Source organism: Rhodamnia argentea, chromosome 11, assembly GCF_020921035.1.
Source record: "Rhodamnia argentea isolate NSW1041297 chromosome 11, ASM2092103v1, whole genome shotgun sequence".
In the NCBI taxonomy this organism is placed as follows: domain Eukaryota; kingdom Viridiplantae; phylum Streptophyta; class Magnoliopsida; order Myrtales; family Myrtaceae; genus Rhodamnia; species Rhodamnia argentea.
In genome coordinates, this window is record NC_063160.1 from 8,785,530 (window position 1) to 8,804,897 (window position 19,368).

A 19,368-nucleotide genomic window follows, 5' to 3' on the forward strand; every position below is an offset into this window, starting at 1 on the left:
TTAATGAGGAAGAAGATGTCGAATGGGCTTCGACATTTGGCATATGAAAGGCTTCTGGTTACGAGACCATCTCTTCTTCTTTGACGATAGGATCTCGCCATCATTATATCGAAGCGGGATGAGGGGGATCCGAGCGAGAAGAGTTTTCATATATTTTGGATGAAGACGAATCATAGTAAGAAGATTTATCTTATGGATTGATGGAATCAACAGCAGAGATTGAGGGAATCTGGTGCCTGAAAAAACCTTCTAAAGGATTCGGTACCATGAATGACTGACTAGGTGGATGGGATGGTGGTGATGAAGGTAGTTACGGTGGAGCCGAGGGTGCGGGAGGGGTTGGAGCTGGTGGAGCCGAAGGTGTAGGAAGGGCTGAAGGTTGGGCCGTAGCCTTCCCTTTAGCTTGTCTATCTTGGTCCATTTTCCTTAATTGTGCACGGAGGGCTAAGACATTTTCCTTTTGAGGTGGTGCAGCTGTGTTAAGGATTACAACAAAGGAGGATCCCGATGGAGCAGGAGATTTTGTTCGAGAGGCTAAGAACGAAGAAGGGAATAGAAGAGATTCACTAGTGAAAAGAGGTTTTTCATTATGGAGGATCTAGATTTGGCGTTTGAGCTTTTCAATCTTAGGGGTCTGATCTTCTAGATAATAGCTCGGTGGAATTTGCTTTGTCTCAAGCAAATAAAGCTTCTTTTGAAAATCTTCTAACATCTTCTTGGACAGGGTAGTATTTCGATCTACTCGATCTAAGCGGGTTGCAACAATACTTAGTGCCACATTCTGAGCAAGTGCATTTTCTATTTGCCGCCTTAGGACTGTTTTGGCAAGAGTAGGGCCTTTGCGCCTTCCATGAATATCAACATCATTGGATGCAGGTACTTTGGGCGCATGGTAATACCTCTGGCGAGGATCAGAAAACTTTTCCAAGAGAGGAAATTTAATAGTAGAAGGACTGGATTCTTAGTTTGAAGACCGTAATGGTGGGAAGTCTTCATGTTGGAATATACAGATGCTAAGCAAAATCGAAGGTGGTTCGGGTTTTGGGGCACATATATAGGGCTAGGGAAGTTGAATGGGATATGAGTTCTTCTTGACCCATTTCTGAATGGGTTTATAAAAAGGAGAAGTGGCCGACTTCTTTGGAGGAGGTGGAAAAGGAGGTGCTGGTTTAGGCTCATCCGGACAAGAGGGTGGTGGTGGAGTAATCTAAGGTGGTTTGGGTGAACCATACTCAATCATGTATTACCATTTGCCACCATCTTCGCCTAATGGTCCCACCGTAGGGTCACCATTAAGGTACCTCTAGTAAAGAGAGCCTTTCTTCTTTTTCTTCTTTTTGGAAGAAGACCTATCATCTTCTTCTTCTCTTTTGGGGCGGGAAGAACAAGCACAATCAATATCTCAATAACAATGTCCTGTGGTATCCTTGTAGTAATGGATCGGGCGTTCATCCGCATCAAAGGACCGAACAAACTTCTTTGGATCTAGACATTTCATACTGATTGGATTAGTCGGACAAGGAGTAAAACACACGATAGTAGGAAAAGAAGGAAAAACAGAGGAAATATCTTCCTTTTCCTTGGTAAACTTGATGGTAATAGAACCATCTTTCTTTTTGATAAATTGGGGTTCCGAGGACCGAACCGGTCCGGCATTCCGGTGAAGCTTCTTATAGTTGGTTACCCAATTGTCAAGAAGAAGCTTAACAAGTTGGTTTCTAGGAATTTGTTTGGGCATATGAATATAGGAGGCTTGGTCACGATCGGTAGAGATGAATATGGCATCTTCGTAGTTAGGGCGATTAAGATCTATGGCATGATTTTGTACCCAGTAGGTCATATGGTAATGGAGAGTAACATCTATAGTATTAGGAGTCCGAGGAGCTCCAATAATCTGTAGCTATACTTTGAAGGCCAAAAGAAGGTTGGGATCAGTAAGAGAACTATTAAAGTTTGGGAAAAAGGTCACAAAGACAGTTCCAACATTCGGGGTGGTCTGGATAGTACCAATACGGGCATGTTGGTAATCCAAAAAACTAGTATCTAGCAGAGCAACTCTTACAGCAACAAGTAAGCCTTTTCGTGCATGGAAGTGAAAGGGCTAGACGAATAGCTCCAAAATGGAGGTGAGTGTAACCCTACCGAGCCCTTTGGAGAGGAAATTCTTGCGAAATTTGCGGAGTAATGAACTGCTCAAGTTGGGTGGCCATGATGGGATGCCGATCAAATTTATAAGATCGAACATATTCCTTAACAGTGCGAGGAGTATGTCGTATGAAATGCTTAATGGATCCGATTGGGGAGAAAGAGGAAGGTTTGAAAAATGCAGAATAAGGGTTCATAAGGGGAAGACTGGTTTGAGAAATCTTACTATCTTATATATAGGATACCTCATAGAGATAATCCATCTTAGAAGCATTAGACTTTCGAAATTCGGGAGGAGGACCAAAGAAACCGGAGATTCATGAAGGACGGGAACATACTTAATTTCTAAGGAGGTTTCCATGAGTATAAGTTTCTTCTCACCATACGCAGGTCCTAACCTAGAACTACAATCTTAACTTGGTACCAGAGTCTATTATTGTTATGTGCTATCTAGTTCAGCAATTTCACAGTAAAATTGATAGAAACTAATATAGGGTAAATGTGTCACTCCTTATATTAGTTTGAGGTTTTTGGTGACCCAGAAATTAGTTTGGAGTAAATTTATCACATATGTACTAGTTTACGATTTTTTGTGATATTAATCCAAAAAACAAAACCTCTTAGATCATTTCTCATCATATTACCAAATATGCATTTTATGTAAGGTATCAAGGCATTAGGCTCAAGTCAATTAATTTTCCCTAAATTTTGGAGAATATCCTAGTTTCAAATGGAAAAGGAGGGCAATAATAAGAGCATCGACGAGAAAAATTAAAAATTTCATGCATACATGACATTATTAAACTGCATAGCTGCATCATATGAACCATATGCAAATTGTATATATGATGATATTTCCTTGATAATGACACAAATAGTCCCAGAACTTTGACCAAATATGCAATGTAGTCCTTGAACTTTAATTTGACCAATATGGTCTTTGAACTTTAACCCAATGTACAATGTGGTTCCTAAACTTTTAATTTGACCAATATGGTTCATGAACTTTTGGAACATGTTCAACTTAGTCCTTAAACTATAAGAAGATGTTCAATATAGTCCTTTCATTGATTTAAGTTTAGGGACTAAAAACATGTCCCAAAAGTTCGGGGACCATATTGGTCAAATTAAAAGTTTAGGAACTATAATGCATATTGGGTCAAAGTTCGAGAACTATTTGTGTCATTTTGCCAAATATTTGTGCCAATTCAATCCCGAACTTTTTAACAATTTGCCAACTGAGTCTTTTTAGTCAATTTTGGTCGAAAATCAATAATGTAAACACCATTCGTCCTACGCAGCACCGCTGGCTTGGGAATTGTTGTAATTTGTGAACCTTTTAATTTTATCTTTTTTGTGTTGGCAAGGGCTGCCTCGCTAGCGACTAGAAGGAGTCACGAAGGCCTTGGACAAGGCGGCCCTTGACGATAGTGGGAGATGTTGGTGGCTAGTGATTTCACCTACATGGGGCTGAATAGGTGATAGAGTGTGATTTTAAAAATTTATTGCGGAATTTAGATTACACAACGTAAAACGGAGATCTCATATTATGGAGTCAGAGTGTATCGTAATGAGCAAGTAATTCAATTGATGCAGGATATGTAATGTGATCAATGCGCGCTGTTCGTATGCGGTTTAACTATCACAATATATCTAGAGTAATCAAAGTAAGAGATAAGAAAACCCGCACAGAGGGTTTATAGTGGTTCGGCTTTGGTTAAGCCTACGTCCACTTCTTCGGTGACGACCTAATCGGCTGAATTCCGCTAGTAAGCTGCTCGGAGGTTACGGATCGTTGATCTCTTTGATACGCAGGACTTTACACCTAGCGCTCAACACTCGTGTGTACACCTCCCGACAATTACAATGGATGGATCAAGAAGTGTATTGAAATGGAGTTCACTCTATCTAGGAATTATGAACATTTTTCCCTCTTAACGCCGATCTCATCTCCCTTCGTCTTCGAGATGTCTTTTGTACTCTTCCGCCTCCAATCTAGTCGTTGCAAGGCATTCAGAAGAGATCTCTCCAAATCTACCATTTTGGACGAGATGATTACCAAAAGAAGATCTCTTAGCCATTGGGAATCGCCAAAGAAAAGTCTTCCCCGCTTTGATCAAATCGCCCATACAATTATGATCCCGGGTTTCCATAGATGGTTTCTTCCATTTGGAAAGTCTTTGCTTGTCTTCTTGGTTCCGCATCCTTGATTGATCTCTGTCATCGAGAATCTTCAAGAATGATCCAGCTTGATGGCATCCGTTGATGTGCATCAATTAAGCTCAATTTGTATTCCTCTTGAAGTTCTGATTACTACTCGTGAAGTACTTCTCTCAGAGCTTGAGCGTTATTCCAACATTTGAGCTATTCCCGCTCATCGTCCGAGCTCGAACCAGCGTCCGAGACTCTTAGAAATAATATTCGAGTCAAATCCTTTTGCCAGATTCAATCCCGTGCATCCTCGCAACTGAGGATAATCAGTAAAACAAGAAAATCACGGCATTATCTCAAAACAAAAGAGAACTTGGATTGTTTTGTCAATTTCAAAACTACTTAAGGATTTTTCTCAACAATCTCCCCCTTTTTGATGATCACAAAACGATCCACAATGGTAACGAGTAATTGAGTTAAAAAGGTGAGCAACTTTGGCAAAGTTACTCTAGTGAGGGTCTTGCTAAGGAATAATTTTAGCGGTTCGTTACTTGTACTTTTAGCAAGAATAAGTTCTGAAAAAAAAAACATGTATTTATATACGACGATGAGCAGTCTCAAAACTTGTGCTATCTCAATTGATGAGTTTGTATTCTAAGTGCATATAGTTATTGAGATATGTGATAGTTTCATATACGATGCGAGTATGAAGGTTATAACTCCTCAGAGCATCACGTTACGTCAGATGCTCGGAGCTTGCCCTATTTAACCAATGTTTTCAAGTTTAACTTGTCAAGTGAAATATGTGATTTTGAGAAAAGAGAACTTGTTCACCTGCTCAGCTTAGGAGAAGGTACCGCTTCTCGGATGATGTTTTCTGAGATCATGCTTAACTTGAGATCCTGTATTTGAGGGATTCTTGCTAGAATACACAAGCATATCACATATTGATTTCACACGATCCATTCACATATTTTTCATATCACATCACGACATCACAAGTTAGTCATATATCGCACATATCACATCACGACATCACAAGTTATAACACAATTATGTCACATATATCTCACAATATACCATTCTCTCCCTTTTTGTCATCAGCAAAAGGGAGTGACACCGCATAGTCGATACAAATTGTAGAGATAAAACGTTGCTCCCCCCGAATTCGATGCCTATTTAGGTCATCTATGCAGTATACTCAAATCAATCATGCTAACATTCCAATATGGAATGAATTATTCAATCAAATGAATCAGAAGAGAAAAGGAAGTGTTCAGAGTGAGATTCAGAATACTGATTCAAACATGAAATGTTTTAAAAAACAGTTTAAGGTTTTGGTGTTTGGTTTGGATGAGAAGATGATGGTGCATGATCTGAAGTGGAGGCATGGTCCGTAGGTAGTTGAACTAGGACAAACTTGGATAAGCGATTTAGCTTAAGGTCCAGATCTTGCTTTAGAGTGAGGATCCTATTGTCCAAGAAGCCCAGCTGAGATTCTGAATAATCATGGACAGTTTTCTGAATTTTTGCAACCTCAGCATCTACCTTTGTACTCGGGCTTTCAACTACTGTGCGTAGAGAGATCCAAAGATCCGACCATTTTTGGTCCATCTTTTGTTGCCTTCGTGCTATTTCCCTAAGAAGGTCTGAGTCATTGGCACTGTCTGTTTCATCCATCCGAGTGCCCACATTTGTTGACCCCCCTTGAGTCCTTACATGGTGCTCGGATGATGAAGTAGATTTGCTCGGGAGATTTGCTATTTCAGCAGCATCGGTATACATTTCGGTTTGCTCTCTCTCCGACGTTCCTTCTCGAGGAAGTGGCCCCTCGATCTCTGTTCTTTGTTCTGGGAGAGATGATATTTCTTCTCTCACTGTATCTCTTCCTTCTTCTATGTCCTCTTTCTCTTTTTCCTGCTGCTCCAGTTGAATGGCAATCTCATCCTCATATGTTGATCTAACGATCGTTTGGATCAGCTCTTCTAATTCTGTATCATTTGTTCTTGAGCTGTCCGAGATGTGCTCCTTTTCAATTCTATCAAGCAACACCTTAACAAGTTTTCTTCTTTTGATGCTAGGTCTGGTTGATTTGTGAGTAATCATCTTGATCCTCCTCTTTCGAGTGGATTCCGAGGATGTTTCTGCTGATTTGTTATGTAGAGTTTCAACAGTAGGCTCCTTCTGAGGAAGATCTATGGGGATCATCTTCTTCTTTCTATTCCTCCAGCTTCCATCGTCAAATCTGTAACCCATTTTTGTGAACATTGTCTCTCCCACACTTCCTTGATGAAGCTCTATGGATATGAGTTCTAGAGGTACCACTATCCGTGAGTACTCAAAGATTTTTCTTATTAGAGATCCGTAGGGCAGCTGACCCTTATTCTTCTTCACCGATCTCCTCATGTGCAAAAAGATTAGGTGAGGTAGAGAAAGGGGTTTTCCATTCGGAATGACCCGGATAAGCTTTGCCTCATATCTTGAGACATCTGTCTTTGAGGATCCCTTTGGCCTTAAGCAGTTGATAACTACCTTATGCAATATGATGGTCTTCGGAGGGAAGTATTGGTGCTCAATATGTGGCTTGTTGGCTCTTGAGAGATCGGGGTTGCCGGACAGCTTCTTGTAGACATCTTCATCTGAGACGGGAATTTTGGTGAAATTGAACAGCTCAATCTGAAGAATGTCTGCTGTGTCTTCAACAATCGGAATGATGTTCTGCTCCCCGTAGGAAAACTAAATTGCATTTCTATCAATCATTGTTAAGTTCGAGTAGAAATAGGAAGTCAATTCAGTATAGGTTGGAGTGGTTGAGGAGCAGAAGTTGTGGAGCTGCAAGTTGGTGAGGGGATAGAGGATCTGCAGACCATTCCTTTCAAAAAAGTCTGAATCAACATGTCTATTAGGTATAATGCCTCTAGCAAGTAGTGCCTTGTAGCACTGTTGATGTTCTTTCGATTTCAACAGCCTATCTCCCTCTTCTTCATCAGCAAAAAACTTCATTGGTACGGCCTTGAAAAAGGAATAAATCAGTTCATCATCATCATCATCCTTCGGATGTTCGATCACAGAAATCTCTTCCTCCTTTTGAGCACTTCCCTGCTCAATCTCTACAGATTCTCCAACCTTTCCTTTTCCCTTTCCAAAAGGACTACTCTTCAGAAATTCGGTTCCTACCCTAGTAGCTAGCCCTATTTCTTTACGAGTGAGCATCTTAGAAAATTTGTACAGCTCTTCCTCATTGAAGAACCCATTCATTTTCACAAATTCCAGAATGTCACTTTCGGACCTACCATCAATTAGCATCCCTCTAATGATATTCGATAGACCCCTAGCTAGCTTTATCCTTTTGTTAACAGGCAAACTAGCGTTTTCCTCGGGGGTTCGGATTACCGTGGAAGAGATTCGCTGCTGAATCCTCTTGCGTTTCTCTTCCGTCACTCCCGTTGGCGAAACTTACGCCATGTGACCGATCAATCTTCGTGCTCGCTTTTCGGCTACGCTCGGCAAGGTGGTGAGGTCGTAATGGGTTAGAACGTCGCCGGATGCTCTCTGTCCTATGGATCCTAGACAAACAGAACGGCGAGAGCCGATGGCTGATGATTTCTGTGCCGAAGGATTCTTGGGCGCCATGAGGAATGAGAATTGTCGGGCAATTCTGATCATGGAGCTTTGGGAGATTTAGGGTTTTTGGATTTCGTAAGAGCGAGAGTGCGATTTGTAAGAGTGAGTGAGTAGAAAAGGTTTAGGGTGTAGGAGGCGATTCTTATTTTGATAAAATAGAAAATTCTTTTGAAAGTATTTTGAGAATATTTCAGCTCAATCAATTTAATTTCAATCAAGGCAATCAAATATTCAATCAGAATAATCAGTACAATCATATAATATTGGCTGAATATTTAAGAAGATTGTATTGATGCGTACCTTATTTGTTGTCAAAAATAAAAACGACTTACGAGCCAAGATTTCGAACGATCAAATCTTTTGTTGTATCTGCTCGGAAGATGTTGTCTTCAAATGGTCCTCTAAGTTCTGAGATCCTTGAGTTCCTTCGGGTGATGCTTTCAAGCTCGGAAGTCGCCGAAAGTCTTCGGATGCTATTTTCAAGTTTTGAGGCAATTTCTCTTGTCTAGATCTCAGCTCAAATAGGATTCATGGTAATACCCAATTATTGTCTAATGTACTCAAATGTATTTTTATCAAGTGCCTTAGTGAATATATCAGCTAATTGATGTTTAGAATCAACAAATTGAATGTTAACATCACAGTTATGCACATGATCACGAATAAAATGATGCTTGATTTCAATATGTTTAGCTCGCAAGTGCAGAATTGGATTCTTTGTGAGGTTGATAGCACTTGTGTTGTCACATTCGATTTCCACGTTGTGAGCTTCAATACCAAAGTCCTTCGGTTGTTGCTTCATCCATAGGATTTGAGCGCAACAGCTCCCTAGTGCTACATACTCGCCTTCTGCAGTTGATAGAGTTAAGGTGTTCTGTTTCTTGGAGAACCAAGACACCAACATAGATCCCCGAAGTTGACATGTGCACGAAGTACTTTTTCTATCCAACTTACAACCCGCAAGATCAGCATCCGAATAGCCATGTAATACAAGATCTGATGTTTTGGGATACCATAATCCTAAGTTTGGATTAGTTCCTATGTACTTGATGATTCTTTTGACGGTAGACATATGAGATTCTTTAGGATCAGATTGAAATCTCGCACACATGCACACACCGAATATAATATCGGGTCGAGAAGCAGTAAGGTATAACAAAGAACCAATCATGCTCTTGTATAGCTTTTGATCAACCTGTTTGCCTTGTTCATCCTTATCCAATTTGGATGAGGTAGACATCGGCGATTCTGTTTTCTTGCAGTTATTTTGACCAAACTTCTTCACTAGTTCCAAGACATATTTTTCTTGAAGTATGAGTGTGCCTTGATTAGTCCGATTCACTTGTAGTCCTAGAAAGAATTTGAGTTCTCCCATCATGCTCATTACGATTTCATTCCGCATGGTCCGAGAAAGGTTCTTACAAAGATATTGGTTAAACGAGCCAAATATAATATCATCAACATATATTTGGATAAGCGGAATGTCTTTACCTTCCCTTCTGATAAATAGAGTTGTATCAACTTTCCCTTTTTTGAAGTCTTTTTTAGTAAGAAAATTACTTAACCTTTCATACCAGGCTTGGGGTGCTTGCTTCGATCCGTAGAGAGCTTTCTTCAACTTGTACACATGATCTAAGTTCTTTGGATATTCAAAGCCTGGAGGTTGTTTGACATAAACTTCCTCCTTGATATATCCATTGAGAAATGCGCTTTTAACATCCATCCGGTACAACTTGAAGTCATGGTGGCAAGCGTAAGCGAGTAGCAATCTGATAGATTCCGGTCTTGCTACTAGTGCATAGGTTTCATCGTAATCAATCCCTTCTTCCTGTGAGTAGCCGTTTGCAACGAGCCTTGCTTTATTCCCGATTACTTTTCCTTTGTCATCCAGCTTATTCCGGAAGACCCATTTGGTTCCAATAACATGATGATTCTTTGGTTCGGGTACAAGTTCCCAAACTTCATTCAGTTTGAATTGTTGTAACTCTTATTGCATAGCTTTGATCCAGCTTTCATCTTCAAGAGCTTCTTCGATTCTTTTGGATTCGACTTCAGAAACTAGAGCAAAGGCATTTATCGTATCCTTGAGTTTGGATCTAATTCTGACTCCTTCATCTATATTTCCAATGACTTGATTTGCAAGATGACCGGATCTGTATTTTCAGCTCCTATTTGATTTGTAACGTTCGGTCTCGGTGAGATCTTCATCATTTGAATCTTTATATGATGTGCTTTGCGGAGTGTTATCCATGTTCGAGAGGTTTCATCTCGGTTCTGCGTCTTCAAATGATGGTTTTTCCTTCTCAAATGATGATTTCTGATTCTCGGATCTTATTATTTCTTCAACATCTATCGTCCGAGTAGTTTGCTCATCTTCAAATTTCACATTCATTGATTCCTCGACTATTTGAGAGTTCTTGTTGAAGACTTGGTAAGCTTTACTAGTTGTGGAGTATCCCAAGAATACATCTTTATATGATCTTTCATCAAACTTACCGGTCCGATCACTTGCATTCTTAAGAATATAACATTTACATCCAAACACATGAAAGTATGAAATATTTGGCTTCCTTCCCTTGTAGAGTTCATAGGGAGTTTTCTCAATCAATGGTTTGAGGAAAACACGATTGATAATATAACTGACGGTTGAAACGACTTCAGCCCGGAAATGGGGTGGAGCTTTGCTTTCAATTAAAAAGGTTCGTGCCATTTCTTGCAAGGATCTATTTTTCCTTTCAACAACTCTATTTTGTTGAGGAGTATATGGAGAGGAAAAATTGTGTTGAAAACCATTTTGATCACAGAATTCTGCAAAATAGTAATTTTCAAATTCACCTCTGTGATCGGTTTTGACGCTTGTGAATGAATAACCTTTTTCATTTTGAACTTTCTTAGAAAATGTTTTAAAGAATGAGAATGCATCACTCTTGTGAGTAAGAAAGAATACCCATGTGAATCTAATATAGTCATCCACAATAACAAGATAATACTTTTTACCTCCAATACTCTGTGTTCGAGTAAGTCCGAAGATATCCATGTGTAACAGCTGCAGAGCATGGGTAGTGATGACTTCATTTATGGATTTGTAGGAATTTCTTGTTTTCCAAGTGTGCATGCTTTGCAAAGTTTTGTCTTTTCGAATCTAGCATTTGGGAGTCCTCTCACAAGCTTCTTTTTGGAAAGTTTGTTGATTTGCTTGAAGTTTATATGTTCTAGTGTCCTGTGCCATAGTTCTGGATCATCTTTGACGGATAGAAGACATTTTTCATTCTCGGACGATGTGTCCAGAATGTTGCCATATCTTCGTTCGGTAAATGATAACTTGTTGTCTTGGCTTGTACTTGAGCACTTATTTTCTGCAAAAGAAACTTTGTATCCAATATTGCATAGTTGGCTAATACTAACAAGATTGAAGTTCAAACCCTTGACTAATGAAACATCTTTGATGAGTAGATTGCCAATCTTCACAGTTCCTTTGTTGATAATCGTTCCTTTGTTGTTGCCTCCAAAGGAAACGTTTCCTCCATCAAGTTTTTCAAAATTAATGAACATGGATGAGTCACCGATCATATGTCTAGAGCAACCGCTATCAAGGTACCATTTATCTCTTCTTTTGTTCGGTACCTGCAATGATCAAAGATTCTCACTTTTTCTTTGGTACCCAAATTTGTTTGGGTCCTTTGAGGTTAGTTGTATAAGTGTATCTAAGAATGTTACGTGTTGGTCGATTGATCTTTAAGCAGTAACTCCTGGAATGTTTTGGATCACCACAATTTGAACATCCCGAGAGATGTTGTCCTTCAACTCTTACAAATTGTTTCATAAAGTGACTTACGTAGGCGTGTTTAGAAGGTCGCTGCTTAAGTCTTTCTTTTCTTGTCGAAAAATAGTTTTTCTGATCACTTTCCTTTTGAAAACCAAGTCCCGACTTGTTGTAGTAGGGAACTTGTATAGAAAGTATATGTTGCAAAGTTTTTGAACCAGATGAGAATTTTTTTGTGTATCTCCAAAACTTCCTTTCTCAAAATGGAGTTCTCTTTTTTTCAAAAAGATCTTTTTCCTTTTTTCGAGAGACGTTTTCCTCTTCAAAAGGATTTCTTTCCTTTTTCAAGAAATCGTTTTCCTTTTCGAGAGCTTCCACCCTTGATTTCAATTGCGCATTTTCGCAAGATATAAAGTCGAATTTCTCATTTAGTTGACAAAATTCTTTTTCGAGAAAACTGATTTTATCTTTTTGCGAAATATCCTTTTGTTTAAAAACGGCTACTTCCTTTTTCAATTCAGAAAGTTTCTTGAGAGTAGCCTTATATTCTAAACATAGCTCATCTATATACGCAGATACATTAGGTGAGATGTTTGAATGAGTTACCTCAAGGTCATCATCCGAGTCCGCCATTAGATAGACATTTACGTATTCTTCATCACTTTCACATTCGGTATCGCTCCAAGTCTCTACTTTCAATGGTTTCTTGGATTTCTCATCCTTGCCTTTCTTCTTTAATAGTGGGCAATTGGGTTTGATGTGGCATCTTTTCTTACATTCGTAACGGATGACTTCTTGGCTTTCATTTTTAATCTCGGATTATCTTCTCTAATTGTATCGTCCGAGATCCATTCTGTTTTTGAAGTTCCTACCTTGTTTAGCCATTCTTCTGAATCTTTTGACCATGAGCGCTAGTTCTTCATCATCCTTGTCTTGAGAATCTGGAACGTCGGAATCAACATTAGATTTTAAGGCAATTGACTTCTTACCTCTAGTTGTGGTTTCATCATTGATTCTTTCTTCTTCATAAGATTGAAGAGTTCCAATGAGCTCGTCCATTGACAAGGGAGATATTCTTTGAGTCTCTCGAATGGAAGTTTTAACGTTGTCCCATTTCTTTGTAAGAGCTCGGAATAGCTTGTTGATTCTCATCGGTCCAAAAACTGGTTCCCGTGATATGTGAGACCATTCACTATTTCGGTGAACCCGTCAAACATTTCTTTCACTGTCTCTTCGGGCTTCATTTTGAATGCTTCATATTGTCTGAGTAGAAAATTGGCTTTTGTCTCTTTTACTCTGTCTGTTCCTTCATGGGTAACGTGAAGCTTATCCCATATTTCTTTCGATGAGGAGCAATATGCAATATGTCTATATTCGGTAGGAGATAATACACTGTAAAATGAATAAATAGCCTTTGCATCAAGAGCATCTCTCTTGGTTATCTCGGTTGCGGATAGAGCGGTTGTCGGCGTTGTGTTGTCCCCTGCACTTATAGTCTCCGTAGTTGGTTTTACTCTTCTTTGTACGACATCCCGCATTTGAGGATCCCGGCATCTGAGGAATGCTTTAAATTTGTTACGCCAATAGCTATAATCTTTTTCTTCAAAATATGGTGGTCTGTTGTTACTTCCACCTTCGATCCAAGAAGGAGAGAAATTGCTAGCCATAAAGATCTTTAGCTCAGAAGTAAAAACACTTCACAAAATATGAGCATCGGGCTCTGATATCAATTGTTGGTGGCTAGTGATTTCACCTAGAGAGGGTAAATAGGTGATAGAGTGTGATTTTAAGAATTTATTGTGGAATTTAGATCACACAATGTAAAACAGAGATCTCGGATGATGGAGACAGAGTGTATCGCAACGAGTAAGTAATTCAATTGATGCGGGATATGTAATGTGATCAATGCGTGTTGTTCGTGTGCGGTTTAGCTATCACAATATATCTAGAGTGATCAAAGTAAGAGATAAGGAAAACTGCACGGAGGGTTTATAGTGGTTTGGCTTTGGTTAAGCCTACGTCGACTTCTTCGGGCCGTGCCCAATCGGCTGGATTCCACTAGTAAGCTGCTCGGAGGTTCTGGATCGGTGATCTCCTTGATACGCAGGACTTCACACCTAGTGCTCAATACTCGTGTGTACACCTCCCGACAATTACAATAGATGGATCAAGAAGTGTATTGAAATGGAGTTCACTCTATCTAGGAATTATGAACACTTTTCCCTCTTAACGCCGATCTCATCTCCCTTCGTCTTCGAGATGTCTTTTGTACTCTTCCACCTCCAATCTAGCCGTTGCAAGGCATCCGGAAGAGATCTCTCCAAATCTATCCTTTTGGACGAGATGATTACCAAAAGAAGATCTCTTAGCCGTTGGGGATCGCCAAAGGAAAGTCTTCCCCACTTTGATCAAATCGCCAATACAATTATGATCCCGGGTTTCCATAGATGGTTTCTTCCATTTGGAAAGTCTTTGTTTGTCTTCTTGGTTCTGTATCCTTGATTGATCTCTATCACCGAGAATCTTCAAGAATGATCCAGTTCGATGGCGTTCGTTGATGTGCATCAATTAAGCTCAATTTGTATTCCTCTTGAGGTTTTGATTACTGCTCATGAAGTACTTCTCTCAAAGCTTGAGCATCATTCCAACGTCCGAGCTATCCCCGCTTGTCGTCCGAGCTCGAACCAGCGTTTGAGACTCTCAGAAACAACATCCGAGCCAAATCCTTTTATCAGATTCAATCCCGTGCATCCTCGCAACAAAGGATAATATGCAAAACAAGTAAATTACGGCATTATCTCAAAACAAAAGAGAACTTGGATTGTTTTGTCAATTTCAAAACCGCGTAGGGATTTTTCTCAACAGATGATGCCGCGATGTCCTTGGGAGCGAACTTTGCAGCCCTTTTGGCTGCGAAGGCCTTCTCTTGCTAGTGGTGAGGACATCGTGACCTTGCTCAAGGCCTTTGCGGCTGTCGAGGGTTACCGGCAACCCTCGACAACACAAAAAATAATAGAGCAAAGAAAAAAATTCAAAATAATTAACAAATTAGAATGATTTCCCACGTCGGCGTCGGCGATGTTATATAAGACGACCGGTGTTCACGTCAACGATTTTCGGCTTAAATTGATCGGAATGACTTAATTGACAAATTATCAAAGTGTGTAGGACTAAATTGGCCATATTAAAAGGTTGAGAACTGAATTGGCACAAGTATAATAATTTAAAGATTTTTTTGATAATATTCCCTACATTTTGTTAGGGAAATGGACCAACGATAAAAAGCATACCACTTAGGGTCGAATAAGCCTAGATAAAATTTCTCGCGTGAGATAGAGAAAAGAAAATAAAAAGGAATTTAGTATGTGTGTGTGAGAGAGAGAGTCATGCTAAGTTCATGGTGGTGTAATGACTGATCATGGGGTCAGCAAGACTTAGAGGGCACATGGAATTTGACTAATCGGAGTAGAGACACATTCGCGAAAGGAATAACACCGGCTTTGATACCATGTTAGATTATCCAACCCAAAAGCTAAAGTTAATAGGTGGAGGTGATCACATGAATATAAAGAGCATATGGAGCCCATTGTCAAGCGATGTGAGACAACAACTACAATAGATGAAATCAGCATCTCTCTCTCCACTAGAAGGGCGGGTCTATTAATTTCTTTTAATTTCTTAGCTCTAGTATAGTGTGAGTTATAACAAACACTAATCGGGACAATAGTTCTCCATAATATATCCGATCTTCCAATAGAAAGACATACTGCTCTCTCTAATTGCTTATTTTATCTTGTCTAAGAATCCCAGTGATTAAATACAGCTCACACACAGAAGTAATATTCCTTTGCGAAATAACCTTTGCAAGCTAGAAAGATATAGATGTAGGAGTAGGAATATTTCTCTAATCATGAGCAGAAGAAAATAACCTGGGGAAATATAAGGTTAGAAAGCACATAAAATTCCACGAGATACTCCAACTGGTAGTGAATATTCTTGGTGCTGTTCCACTTTCGAGGCCCGGAGATTGGCTCTTTCTCTCGGCTCATGGGGCATGCAGCTCTTACAAGTGCATGTGACGGCGCCAGACGCTTCCAATGGGTCAATATACTGTTTGAATTGTTTTTTTTTTTGGGTAAGGTATACTGTTTGAATTGTTTGCAGCCGCAAAAACTTTAAATAAGAAGCTAACGTGGGAAAAGCTGCCCTAAGATCCAAAAGCTAAGTAGTTTGGTCACACTCACTTTCTTAGTTATGCTAGTCTCATTATGTTTTGGCCCAACGACGCTAAGTAGTTGGAAAGCTGATACTTGTACTTATTTAATGATAAATATTGTTCAGGGCATCTCTAGGGTCCGGCGGAGGGAAATATATAAAAAATACTAGCATAAATCTGCTAGATCAAATCAATCACGTCTCAAGAATATATGAGATCTATATTGGATATGACTAAAGAATGTTAATAACGTATTATAATTGATTCTGACCGTCAAATCACTTATTAAGTTTATATAGAATATTTTTTCGGAGAAGTGAAAGTAAAATAGCAGAGGCAGCTCCTTGAAGAACGCGAATCCATGGGGGGGCTCAGGCGAGCAGGGAGTTGCAGCATTTTGTCTTCCACATGCATCCGAAACCTCGCACCCCGATGTTTACAGCATTTTGCCGAGACCATTTTTCGAATTTCCACATGCTTTCGTTCTCGTAAACAGTACAATGTGTCGATAACCGTGCGTTGGGCTTTTGATGATTTAAGGAGAAAGAGAGAGAAAGAGAGAGGAGAAATTTGAAGGGAAACACAGCCATTTTCTATTGGCGTGAATTCTTGACATCTCATTGGAGAATCAAAAGAGAGTTGCTTCCCTTATGTTTCATATCATGATGATTATGATGTAAGTTCAGATTCATTTCCTCCTAGTTTTATACTGCATATCACGACATAGGTTACGAATACTGGCTCTTCCTCATATATGTTCACCATGTCTTCAAACTTCCTCTAAGTCATGTGTAGGTTGAAAGTATTGAAAGGCATACATGGGAATGATGCATTATGGAGGGCGGTCATATAAGCAACATAGTTTATACGAAACATGTGCATTCTTAACGAAATCATGTTCACTTAAATGTATAGAGGTACGGTTAAAGCATAGAGTTAGCCCGCCCTTCATATGAATGTAATTGGCTAAAACCTAGTGGAATAAGTTGATCATATAAGTAAGGAGAATGTCGAGAAAGTAAGTAAAAATCCAATGAATAAGAAAGTTCCATGGGTCTAGATGAAATCATCTTATATGGAAAATATATAAATTAGGAAAGTGATATTGAACCTTAATATTTAAATAATTCCATGCTAGCATTTACTGCCGATATTTGGACAAACAACATACTAACATGTCCAAGGAAAAAAATGTTGCACATGTCAAATGAGTTCGAGCTCAATTAGACAAAAAAATGTTGTGAACACAAGTAGAAAATTGGTGGGTTAGTCAAATATTAATGGTATATTGTAAATTACATTTTCACATCTAAGGAACGGAACTGGGGATGTTTATGCTTACTAAAGGAGTATATGGTTCGAGTTAGTAAAGACTCGACCCTAAATTAATAATGCCTAAGAAAGTCTGGTCAGGAGTTCGAGTTTTCGCCAAGAGCTTTTGAGGAAATTTATTAGGTGCGATGGATAGACGAAGAGATTGTGGGACCCAATGAATATTGTTGGGTGCTTTAAAAGGTACAAATACCCTATATTTTAAAAGGCTATAATTTTTTCCATCGACAATAGAAGGAAGCTTTCTTTAACCACACCTTTAATTGTGAGTTACAAATTATGAACATAACTCACGTGCAAACTTAACTAAATATAGATGCGAGTGATGTCCATGTTTATAACCAACCAAAAACAAGACCAATTTCTCTAACTAAGAGGAAAATATGATCCCATAAAAAGAGAGATGTCGTGGCACGGCTAGCTGATATATGTGACACGGAGAAAGGAGAGATAATTTTAGGTCAAGGGGACTGTGATTTTCTCATTTTCCTTATATTTTTTGAATCTCCAACTAGTATGGACAATTACCAAAAAAGTTCTAAACTTATTGCAACTGTGCCAATTTAGTCATCAACCTTCTTTTTTTTGTCAATTGAGTCTTAAACAACTTGCATTTATGTCGGTTTAGTCTATCTGGCCAGAAATTGACGACATGGTGCGGCCAGCGTTGACTAGCATAATTTTTAATATAATTATCAAAAGTTTTAGTTATTTTAGATTTTTATTAATTTTTTCTGTTTTTTTTTTTTTTGTTAGGGGTGGCGGGAGGCCGCCGGCTACTAGGCGAGGGCTTATGAGCCCTCATCATAGACTACCGAGGGTCACGGGTGTCTAGTGAGGTTTGCGAGTCCTCGCCGGCAATGGCAAGGGTTGCGGTCCTTGCCCTACCGCTAGCGAGGAATCATGACCCTCATCTAATGGCCGGTGAGGGATTGCGGCGCTTGCTTAAGCATGACCCTCACTAGCGGCTAGCAAGGGTTCGCAGGCCCTTGCCTAGTGGCCGACGGCTATCTTTTGGCCCTAACAATAAATGAAAAAAGAAAAAAAAATGTAGGCAAAAGGCTTATTAAAAAATTGAAAAATAAAAAAAAATTGAAAAAAAATTGAAATATTATCAAAATTATCCATGTTGGTGCCAAATGTACCCGTTAGCAATTTCCGGCCAAAATTGAACGGATGGACTAAATTGTGAGAAATGTAAAATGTTTAAAACTCAATTATCCAAAAAAGTTTATGACTAAATTGACGCAATTGTAATAAGCTTAATATTTTTTAAATATTTTTCCCCCAACTTGTGAGGACCACTTCAGTTTCTATAAATACCAACGAGTTGGTGCTATCTAGGTATCTTCTCAGCCGCTCTCTCTCTCTCTCTCTCTCTCTCTCTCTCTCCGCGCCATGGCCCAAAACAAGGTTCTCTTTGCCTTCGTCTTTCTTCTTTTCATCTTCTCTTTAAAGCTCCAGTCCACTCAAGCAAGGCTGCTGAAGCTAACCATGCACAAGCAAAACCCATTGCTAAACAAGCTCCAAAATGCGAATAAACTCCTAGAAAAGGATCCGAGTGAAACATTAGCCAAGCAGAGTAAAAACTTGCACGGTGAAACCTCGAACAAAGCCACGGACACTAACTTGTCTTCCACTCTGCCGTCGCCGCCATCGCCACCAAGTGCCATGGTGGGGCCAACCACGCCGCCGCCATCTCCTGGACGTAGCTTAGATGACTTCAGGCCCACAGCTCCTGGCCACAGCCCTGGGGTTGGCCATTCGCTTCAAAACTAGGGTTCTACTGTCCTTATGTTCAATTGCGCATGTTCTTCCTGGTCGTTCACGTATGTATCATCATTCTGTGTTTGACTAGGGTTTGATGTTTCGGTTTAAGTTTGAGTTGGTACGTTAGTGCAAGTGTTCGTCGTCCATGTAAATATTGATTACTGTGGGACAAAAGCGTGCAGATCTCCGTTGTCTTTTGTTCATTTATTTAACTAGCTCAGCTTGTCGTTCTGTCATTTACTCATTTTATAATGGCTAGATTCTCAAATATGCATTGTCATGCAATATTGGTCCCCCTCCGTGTACGAGCAACGAACCAAAAAAGGCGGCAACCCCCGTCAACCGCTCTCTCTCTCTCTCTCTCTCT

At 39.6% G+C, this 19,368-nt stretch overlaps 1 protein-coding gene across 1 annotated transcript; it reads left to right on the forward strand.

The window, feature by feature from the left end:
• Positions 1-18,629: 18,629 nt before the first annotated feature.
• LOC125312926 (precursor of CEP5-like) lies at positions 18,630-19,010 on the forward strand. Its single transcript, XM_048273010.1, has one exon. It carries the CDS (start codon positions 18,630-18,632, stop codon positions 19,008-19,010), a length of 381 nt encoding a protein of 126 aa, XP_048128967.1.
• The last annotated feature ends 358 nt before the right edge of the window (positions 19,011-19,368 follow it).

What these genes read in the sequence shown, in the direction of transcription:
- LOC125312926 (XM_048273010.1), top strand. Translation starts at nt 18,630, where the DNA reads ATGGCCCAAAACAAGGTTCTCTTTGCCTTCGTCTTTCTTCTTTTCATC.